Below are 11,137 nucleotides of genomic sequence, written 5' to 3'. Positions count from 1 at the left end.
TGTTCAGGCAAAAAGTCATCAAAATTATGATCTTATTTCAATTCTCTTTAACATCTTTCCTGAAACACTCACAGACACCAACACAAAACGCAACAGAAGAGTGCACCTACCAACTTGTTTCGGGGCGAAGGAAAAGATGACGTCCTGGGTTTGTCCGGGGAGGATTTTGCCGTTGGGGGGCTGCACAGAGAAGTGGGCGATGCGGCGGAACTGGAAGAGCACTGGCAGGATGTTGGACCCGTTGCGGATGGTGCAGAGGTCGTCCACATGGCCGCCGACAGGACACTCATCAAAGTCGATGGTGCTGGACGGAGAAATGTCCAGCAGGACCGGCAGGGCCGTTCCCGTCAGAGCCATCTCTGCGTAGGTACCTGCACACAGCACGCACCTCCAGGTGTCTCTCTACCTCGCCTTTCACTGCCGTCCAGGTGTCTCTCTACTTCACCTTTCACTGCCATCCAGGTGTCTCTCTTACCTCTCACTGCTGTCCAGGTGTCTCTCTACCTTACCTTTCACTGCTGTCCAGGTGTCTCTCTTACCTTTCACTGCCGTCCAGGTGTCTCTCTACCTTACCTTTCACTGCTGTCCAGGTGTCTCTCTTACCTTTCACTGCCGTCCAGGTGTCTCTCTACCTTACCTTTCACTGCTGTCCAGGTGTCTCTCTTACCTTTCACTGCCGTCCAGGTGTCTCTCTACCTTACCTTTCACTGCCGTCCAGGTGTCTCTCTACCTTACCTTTCACTGCCGTCCAGGTGTCTCTCTACCTTACCTTTCACTGCCGTCCAGGTGTCTCTCTACCTTACCTTTCACTGCTGTCCACGCATGTGTCTCTACCTTAACAGTAATTGCTGGTGGTGCTTGCTGCTTTATGTTTCCACTGTCTGGTGATGTGAGCTAATCTTACACAGGTGTGTAGAAAGTTGTTTTCATTGTCTCACAATGTGTGTGTGTATGTGTGTGTGTGTGTGTGTGTGTGTGTGTGTGTGTGTGTGTGTGTGTGTGAGTGTGTGCTGATCTACACAGGTACACAGAAAGTTATTCTCACTGTCTAACAATGTGTGTTGATCTACACAGAAAGTTATTCTCACTGTCTAACAATGTGTGTTGATCTACACAGGTACACAGAAAGTTATTCTCACTGTCTAACAATATGTGTTGATCTACACAGGTACACAGAAAGTTATTCTCACTGTCTAACGATATGTGTTGATCTACACAGGTACACAGAAAGTTATTCTCACTGTCTAACAATGTGTGTTGATCTACACAGGTACACAGAAAGTTATTTCTCAATGTCTAACGATGTGTGTTGATCTACACAGGTACACAGAAAGTTATTCTCACTGTATAACGATGTGTGTTGATCTACACAGGTACACAGAAAGTTATTCTCACTGTCTAACAATGTGTGTTGATCTACACAGGTACACAGAAAGTTATTCTCACTGTCTAACAATGTGTGTTGATCTACACAGGTACACAGAAAGTTATTCTCACTGTATAACGATGTGTGTTGATCTACACAGGTACACAGAAAGTTATTCTCACTGTCTAACAATGTGTGTTGATCTACACAGGTACACAGAAAGTTATTCTCACTGTCTAACAATGTGTGTTAATCTACACAGCAGAACAAGAAGCAGCACTGACCTTTGGTCTTCTTGTGGTCGTCTTCACCAAAGCCCTTGCTGGACCCAATGATCTCCAGTCGCACAAAGAGAGCAAAGTCCTTGCGTTGTGGGGGTGTCGTCTGGCTCCTCCAGCCCATGTGGGCCATGTTCCACCTGTCACAGACACCCCTGTCCACTACATGTTCTGTCCTGTTACACTGATGTGGATCATGCTCTGCCCATTTACATTGATGTGGATGATGTTCTGACCATTTACACTGATGTGGATGAAGCTCTGCCCATTTACACTGATGTGGATGATGTTCTGCCCATTTACATTGATGTGGATGATGTTCTGTCCTGTTACACTGATGTGGATGATGCTCTGCCCATTTACATTGCTATGGATGATGTTCTGCCCATTTACACTGATGTGGATGATGCTTTGCCCACGTACACTTATGTGGATGATGTTCTGCCCATTTACATTGATGTGGATGATGTTCTGCCCATTTAAACTGATGTGCATGAAGCTCTGCCCCTTTACATTGATGTGGATGATGTTCTGCCCATTTACATTGATGTGGATGATGCTCTGCCCATTTACATTGATGTGGATGATGTTCTGCCCATTTACACTGATGTGGATGATGTCCTGCCCATTTACATTGATGTGGATGTTCTGTCCATTTACACTGATGTGGATCATGTTCTGTCCATTTACACCGATGTGGATGACGTTCTGCCCATTTACACTGATGTGGATGATGCTCTGCCCATTTACACTGATGTGGATAATGTTCTGTCCATTTACACCGATGTGGATCATGTTCTGTCTATTTACACCGATGTGGATGACGTTCTGTCCATGTACACCGATGTGGATGTTCTGTCCATTTACACCGATGTGGATGTTCTGTCCATTTACACTTATGTGGATCATGTTTTGTCCATTTACACTGATGTGGATCATGTTCTGTCCATTTACACTGATGTGGATGACGTTCTGTTCATTTACACCAATGTGGATCACATCCTGTCCATTTATACTGATGTGGATGACATTCTGTCCATTTACACCGATGTGGATTTTCTGTCCATTTACACTGATGTGGATCATATTCTGTCCATTTACACCGATGTGGATCATGTTCTGTCCATTTGCACCGATGTGGATGTTCTGTCCATTTACACCGATGTGGATCATGCTCTGTCCATTTACACCGATGTGGATCATGCTCTGTCCATTACCACTGACGTGGATGTTCTGCCCATCTACACTGATGCGGATCATCTCATCCAAATGACTACATGCTCAGTTTGATTTCCTTGTCAGAGTTAACAGAAAGGGGGAGACCAGGAACCAAAGACAGACCCTCACTGACACAATGCTGGCAGACAAGTCTCTAAACCACTCCGCTACCTTCCTCCGATGGGCACAACAGCCAAGTGGTTAAAGCGTTGCACTGTCAATCTGAGGGTCCCGGGTTCGAATCACGGTGACGGCACCTGGTGGGTAAAGGGTGGAGATTTTTCCGATCTCCCAGGTCAACATATGTGCAGACCTGCTAGTGCCTGAACCCCCTTCGTGAGTATATGCAAGCAGAAGATCAAATACGCACATTAAAGATCCTGTAATCCATGTCAGCGTTCGGTGGGTTATGGAAACAAGAACATACCCAGCATGCACACCCCCAAAAACGGAGTTTGGCTGCCTACATGGCAGGGTAAAAACGGTCATACATGTAAAAGCCCACTCGTGTGCATACAAGTGAACGCAGAAGAAGAAGAAGAAGCTACCTTCCTCCTTGACACAAGACAATACAATACGATACAAAACATCTGTGGTCAATGTCACAGAAATCAGCGACAAGTTCCACAGAAATGTACGGACCCAAAGCACAAAAACACGCGTCTTTTCCAACAAGCTGGGAACTGTTGATAGCTTTACCTCATAAAACACAAACTGCTATCACAGAAGCAAACAGAAATGGCTGTCAGCTGACCTGGGACTGAAGCGGAAGAAGATGGGGATTTTCTGGTATGGCAGCAGCGACCCCTGGTTGGGGATAGCCGTCACAAGGGAGGTAATCTCGTTGGTGGAACCCCGCCTGCTCTGACCTTCACTTTCTTCAGCCAGCGCTGCTGTTGTGGTTTGAGTCAGGTCCACTCCCTGTGCACAGTGCAGGAACACAACACGTACAACACGCTCAGAGAGCACAACACTCACTGGAAACACAACACATACGTAAAAAACACTCCTTTCCCTGTGTTTTGATCTTTACGTGTCAGTGACAGCACACAGAGACCATGAAATATGAAGACCTAGGCTACACAACACAATGTTTTGATCTTCACATGTCAGTGACAGCACATAGAGACCATGAAACATGAAGACCTAGGCTACACAACACAATGTTTTGATCTTCACATGTCAGTGACAGCACATAGAGACCATGAAACATGAAGACCTAGGCTACACAACACAATGTTTTGATCTACACATGTCAGTGACAGCACACAGAGACCATGAAATGTGAAGACCTAGGCTACACAACACAATGTTTTGATCTTCACATGTCAGTGACAGCACACAGAGACCATGAAATGTGAAGACCTAGGCTACACAACACAATGTTTTGATCTACACATGTCAGTGAGAGCATATAGAGACCATTAAACGTGAAGACCTAGGCTACACAACACAATGTTTTGATCTACACATGTCTGTGAGAGCATATAGAGACCATTAAACGTGAAGACCTAGGCTACACAACACAATGTTTTGATCTTCACATGTCAGTGACAGCACATAGAGACCATGAAACATGAAGACCTAGGCTACACAACACAATGTTTTGATCTACACATGTCAGTGAGAGCATATAGAGACCATTAAACGTGAAGACCTAGGCTACACAACACAATGTTTTGATCTACACATGTCTGTGAGAGCATATAGAGACCATTAAACGTGAAGACCTAGGCTACACAACACAATGTTTTGATCTTCACATGTCAGTGACAGCACATAGAGACCATGAAACGTAAAGACCTTGGCTACACAACACAATGCTTTGATCTTCACATGTCAGTGGCAGCACAAAGAGACCATTAAACGTGAAGACCTAGGCTACACAACACAATGTGATCTTCACATGTCAGTGTGAGCACAAAGAGACCATGAAACATGAAGACCTAGGCTACACAACACAATGTGATCTTCACATGTCAGTGTGAGCACACAGAGACAATGAAACGTGAAGACCTAGGCTACACAACACAACACACTACAATATCACTTTAGTAATCCCTCACAGGAGAAACTTTTTTGTCTGCTCAAATACACATAAAAAAAAATCACATAAATGCCAATGATTAGAACATACAGGCATAAAACACTCATATCTGGAAAAAAAAAAAATTAACAGCTTCTTTTTTGTTTGAATAATCCCTTTCACAATCCCCCCCATCCCTCTCACAACCCTCTACCCCCATCCCACCTCCCCCCCTCCCCCCACCCACCCCCCCTTCCCCCACCCACCTCCCCTCCCCCTACCCACCCCCCTCCCTCCACCCACCCCCCTCCCACACACACACATGCATAAGAACAAGCATAAAAAAGACATGTCTAAACTGACACTGACGTAATTTTTCTCTCTCCCTCCCTTTCTCTTTCTCTCTCTCTCTCTGATTGTGTCCCTCTGTATCTGTCTCTCCCTCTTTCCCCCTCTCTCTCTGTTATGGTTTTATAGTTTTAAAAGTATATTTCAAACAGAAAAATATATCACAGTCGTGACAAACAAGTGGCACCGAACAAGTCTCGCCAGATTTAGAACGAGAACGATTGGTTTGAATGCTTATGAAAAGTGGTTTCAGACTGAGCCCTCGTTACTCTCCCCTTGTCCGATGTGCGGGCATTCAAGGGAGGATGAGTTACATTTTTTGTTTAGTTGTAAAGCTTATGACGATATTCGAGAAAAATGTGTTGTATTTAAAACAAATTCAGCAAAGTATGAAGATATTTTTGGAGTGCTTAATTTAAATCAGGAAACTTCACTACAGTCACTTGCAAAATATATTGCAGAAGCGAATAACATGCGACGAAAAAAACTCAACAATAATAAAATAGTATCAGGTGTTGCTCATTGTGAAAAGTGAAATCTGTGTTGTCACTCTCATATGGAAAATATTATGTTATACATTTATATATGTTTTTGTTTTTATTTCTCACTACATGCCATTACTTTGAATGGATGGTCGAACTGCACTTTGTTGCACAGATTGATTGATTTCGTTTTGGTTTTGGTTTTCATCAATATTATTACTATTGATGCATGTTGTTATTTGTATTATGAACCCCCATGTCATTAGGGCTGTAAAGCTATTGACATTAAAGTGTTCAGTGTTCAGTGTTCTCTCTGTGTTACAACTCACCAGTTCCTGGGCAACAGCATCCTCGTCCACAATGGCCACAAAGTTGACCACCTCCGGGCCATTGTTGAACAGGATGGCGTGCTCTGTGCGGTCTGTGCCGTAGTACGTGCTGCCAAAGGCGATGCACTTGATTGGCTGCTGATCCTTGCCTGACAGAATCTCCAGTGCCGGTTTGGCCACGTGGCCCCGGATGGTCAGCCGTGATGGTTCCTGCCCCTCCAGGTGCACCTCGGCTGTCTCCTCAAAGCTGCCCGGCACTTTGGAGACAAACTCCACCTGCCATCAGGTCAGTGTGATGCACTGCCTATGTCATTTTACTGCGATGCATTCCATCAGTTTAATGTGATGTATCCGTATCAATTCAATGTGATGTGTATTGTACACAGCTCTATCATTTTACCATGACATGCTGTATCAATTTAATGTGATGCATCTGTATCAGTTCTATGTGATTCATTGTAACTGTAGCGTTTAGCATTATGATTTCGTACATTATAAAATGCATACTACATAGTACATACACAACACACTTGTGTGAATGCAGGGAAATATGCAATGTTATCTAAGGAAACACACAAACACACACACACACACACACACACACACACACACACACACACACACACACACACCTTGATGATCTGAACACTGTCAGCAGGGATAGAGCCGTTATTGGGGATGACAGCGATGGGCTTGCTGCCTGCGTAGTCAATCTTAAACTCCCCGGCCTTGGACCCGGAGTTGACCAAGGTGATCTCCCTTGCTATGACCTTGCTGGTGGCCAGCACATTGCCAAAGTCCACGTCAGACTGCAGCTTTAAGTTGGGCCGGGTGGGGTACCTGTCACAGGGCCACAGCCACCATCACCATCGTGAGAACAATAATATCAATGGCAACAACGATAATAACAATAATAATAACGATAACAAGAACAAAACAATGATATTAATGATAACGATAACAACAACATAACAATAATAATGATAATGATGAAAATAATAATTCTAGTGATAATGATAATACTAATGATGATGATGATGATAGTGATGATGATAACAGATAAGAACAATAACAACAATAACATTGATAGTAATAATAATAACAATGAGAAGACGAAGAAGACAGAGAAGAAGAAGAAAAGTAATTTTACACACCAGTCATTCACACGTATGCATTATTCTAATTCAAAGATACAAAAAACAAACCTCACAAAAACATATTGATAGAAAACTAAAGATACAATAGAATGGGAACAGACATGGTTGGGGGAGAAGGGGACTGTTTGGAAAGAGGTGTGTCTTTAGGCCAGACTTGAAAGAGCTGAGTGCAGGGATCTGATGAAGCGAAAGTGAAAGACTAAGAGGGAGCATGGATTGGGGAAAACACAACATTGTTGAGATGATAAAGTGTTCTGTATGGACACACACACAGTCACAACACAGTGCTCTGTATGAACACGCAGTCACAACATTGTTGAGATGATAAAGTGTTCTGCCTGTGTGTGTGTGTGTGTGTGTGTGTGTTTAGATATTCATATTGCATATGTCCATGCCAGGGAAGTTGGGGCCAGAAGACCCCAGCCAGCAGGTGAGAGGTAACAGCTAAGCAGTACTGACCCGAAGATGGGCACCTCTATCATCTCCCCATCCACAATGACCACCAGTCTGTCCTTCCGCTCCATCTCATCCGTCGGTTCATACTCCAGCACTGCCGTCACGCTCAGGCCGGACGCCACCGGCTTGTCCACATTCTTCACCTTCAGGCGGAAGTACTGTAACAGACATTGCATCACTGGATGTACTCAGGTCACTCCACAAAACAACTTCATTACCTTGTGGCAAGGTGAATGGTGATAGGATACATTCAGAGGAAAGTGACTACAATGCTCTTGGTTGTACTAGCGGAAGGAGAAGTGGGGGGGCGGGGGTTGTGGGGGAGGGAGGTAGACGATTTATCACAGGACAAATTCAGGAGGAAAGAAAAATGACCACCTCTGTTGGTAGTGACGGTATACTAGTCACAACTTTCGTACAGAAGACCTTTCATTCCTTTGTTGTTTTTCTTTGTACTTTTTTGTTATTATGATGTAAGAGGGGATGATCAGCTATGATTCATTTTTTCATGTGACAAAAATAAATTTCTTGACAATCTGTAGTGACAGAAGCATTTCAGGTATTTTCATATTTTTACGATCCAGCAAACTCTGACAGTGTGTCACAACTCATGACAATCACAGATAGAGTTCTGTTTTGTGCGTGCCCTTCCCAGTTTACTCTCCCCACTGGACTGCACATTTTGTGTGTGTAGCTCCCGGTTTAATGTTTTCCTTGTACAATCATGGAGTCTTGTTTTGCATTTGTCACTGCTGAGCAGAGTTTCAAGTCTCTTGCCTCTATTAGTGACACTTTTCAAGGCCTTCTGGCCTTTACATGGTCCATACGCTCCTACTGTTACTGTGGCATGCGTGGGTAGTATAATACTTACAAACTACCAGAGACCAACTGGATCGTAGACAGTTTAACTGCCTTTCCAAAAAGAGTCAAGCCTGCTTTTGAAACTGTTAACTGATGGGGCTGTGACCACTTCCTCAGTTACAAGTGTCTCTTTGTTCCTTTGTCCTGTTCTGTTAATAGGATGAGAGATGGTGACGATTGGTTTTGTTCATTGGGAGATGGGGCTAATGCTGGAGAAGTCAGGCTTGCTTTGTTTTCCTCTAAGCTGACACATTTCAGATTAATATTGAGATTTTTTTTTCTTTAATAGTTATGTTAAGGGGCAAACTTACTTAGCCTGGTTTAAAAACAAAACAAAACAACAAACAACAACACTGTTTAAAAATGTAAATTTATAAATAAAATGTTATATGTTTGTTATTTCAACTTATCCCAGTTCCTATAAATTGTCTCCAATCACAAGACTGTTTCTCATGCTTTTATCTGAACTGGATACAACCAAAATAGCCACCAAATGCTGTCAATATTATTATATGTATGCCCCTACTTTGATCTTGAGCCATAGCAGACCCATTACATCAGCCATAGTTAATACTACTACTGCTACTATTAATACTATCACTACTACTACTATCAGTACTACCACCAAACTACTATAGTGTATGCAGCCTAATGTGATTTGGGGTATGTATCACTACTACCTCCACCACCACCACTTTTCTCTTCTACTTCTTCAAGCTGCCACAATCACCATGCTGACATTTTGGCAATATTCACCTTTTTTCCTCTCAATACGGACTATGCAGTGTTCACAACAAGGCGTGAATGTTCACTCCGTCAGTCACAAAAAAACGAGTGGAGGGCAAGAAATGTGGATATTGCTGATTTGGGGCTGGCAACCAATACAATTATCTGGATCTGGATCTGGATCAATACGTCGCTTACATCCATTTACTGGCATAAATGTGACGGTGGGGGTGCGCAGCACGTTGGTATTACTGGCTTCTGGCTTTTGCCAGAGCCGATTTAAAGCCTGAACCGGACTATAAATGGCGGGCGATTTGAATCAAGCCAGTTTCTCACCAGAGTCTGACACTGTGACGTCGGTGAAGGTTTATTCAAAATAAAAGCCTAATAAAGCTACGGTTTGGCTTCATTTATGGCAGAGAGCGAGATTTGCCTAGCAGCTTCCAATCTAGACCTGAATTGACTTTGGAAAGTACAAAATGTGTTAGCTACACGTAATACAAAATTTGAATGCAGAGAAAAGGGGCGGAGCTAGAGCCGTTTGTGTTTGCGCTAGACGTGTCTGTCAGATAAAAATAGCACCAGCACGTGGTACTGTCCGGTGAGAATTGGAAAGCATGCAGACAGCCCCTCGACGTTGGCAACCGTAAACGACCACATTGTTTGTAAAACATGCAAACGGAGAGAAATATGACGATCTACTAACCTACCGGACACGTGCTCGCGCTTTTTATAGATAAACTCCGCCCCTTTCCCTTTTATGGATAGGCTCTAGTGCGCATGCGCAACCGAAACCTTGCTCTCGGGAGTTAAGACTTTAAAACTATCCACTGACTTTTTGTGAACGATGGTATCGTCTAGATGGTTCCACTCAATTACTGTCGTTGGGAAGTAAGAGTATCGGTACTGGTCGGTGTTTGTTTCAGGGACACAGTAGCATCTATCGTTGTTTCTAATATAGTTCTCCACAGGGTTTTGCGACAGGTATGTGCTCTTGTCTCTCGTGGAGCGGATGCGTCGTCCTGGTTTCTGCGGTGTGATAAAATCACTCAGAGTGAATGCTGGCACCAGACCCTCTACCACCCTGTAGAAGAAACCTAGCCGTAGTTGGAGTCGTCTTTCCTGAAGTGTAGTGAGTTCATGTTTCTTTAATACATAACATAACATACATAACAATAACACAAGGAAATTTGCTTTCAGTTATAGGGTTACTAACGACTGGAACAAACTAACCACTAACATCAAGTATGCTTCCAATACCAACAACTTCAATAACCTTATCGATAATCACAAAATTTTAAAAGACATTTGGTTTGACTTTGATGGTCCAAGATAATTGTAACTGGGTCTACTTAGACTGAGACAAGACTGATAACGACATAGCATAAAGAAGGTCGTGAGGCCTTGTGCTAATCATAAATGAGACGGGGCGTAAAAAGCCGTGAGGCTACGATGATCAACATCAGCCCCTAACCTGAACCTGAACCTGAACCTGTTATAAAGCCTGGAGGGGTGGAGCGGTAGTCCTTTGCTATAAAGCGTACTGCGTTTTGCTACTACTACTACTTCTACTGCTGCTGCTGCAGCTACTATTATTACTACTACTACAGTGTATGTGCCCACCTGGCTCTTGGGACCGTAGTATCGGATGTTGCGACTGCTGCCCGCTACATTCTTCACCGTTACTTTGAGCGTGTAAAGCGTGCCCGGCACTGAGTTGTCAAACACCAGCTCTGATGGCACGATACGCACACCGTGAATATCACCCTCCATCTCCTCTGTGAGGGAACTAGGCGCACAAGAACAAGTGAAAACTGTTTTGATCAGTTGTAAATCGTCACCAGTGTCTGCATGTCCGACATTGTGTTTGGAGACAGGTTGCTTGGGACT

The 11,137-nt window shown here is 43.7% G+C and overlaps 1 protein-coding gene across 1 annotated transcript in view; it reads right to left on the bottom strand.

Moving 5' to 3' along the window:
• Positions 1 to 11,110, bottom strand: part of LOC143298272 (cilia and flagella-associated protein 47-like) — a 135,696-nt gene extending 124,586 nt beyond the window's left edge. The window contains exons 1-7 of the mRNA XM_076611087.1: positions 10,871 to 11,110; positions 7,664 to 7,818; positions 6,680 to 6,887; positions 6,048 to 6,323; positions 3,617 to 3,783; positions 1,651 to 1,784; positions 111 to 371 (exon numbers count right to left, since the gene is read on the bottom strand). Of these exons, the coding sequence (XP_076467202.1) occupies positions 111 to 371; positions 1,651 to 1,784; positions 3,617 to 3,783; positions 6,048 to 6,323; positions 6,680 to 6,887; positions 7,664 to 7,818; positions 10,871 to 11,020 (1,351 nt within the window). The 5' untranslated portion in view covers positions 11,021 to 11,110. The remainder of the gene's footprint in view (positions 1 to 110; positions 372 to 1,650; positions 1,785 to 3,616; positions 3,784 to 6,047; positions 6,324 to 6,679; positions 6,888 to 7,663; positions 7,819 to 10,870) is intronic.
• Between the last annotated feature and the right edge of the window lie 27 nt (positions 11,111 to 11,137).

This window comes from Babylonia areolata, chromosome 23, assembly GCF_041734735.1.
Source record: "Babylonia areolata isolate BAREFJ2019XMU chromosome 23, ASM4173473v1, whole genome shotgun sequence".
In the NCBI taxonomy this organism is placed as follows: domain Eukaryota; kingdom Metazoa; phylum Mollusca; class Gastropoda; order Neogastropoda; family Buccinidae; genus Babylonia; species Babylonia areolata.
The sequence above is the reverse complement of the archived record's forward strand: the minus strand, read 5'-3'. Positions and strand labels throughout refer to the sequence as shown.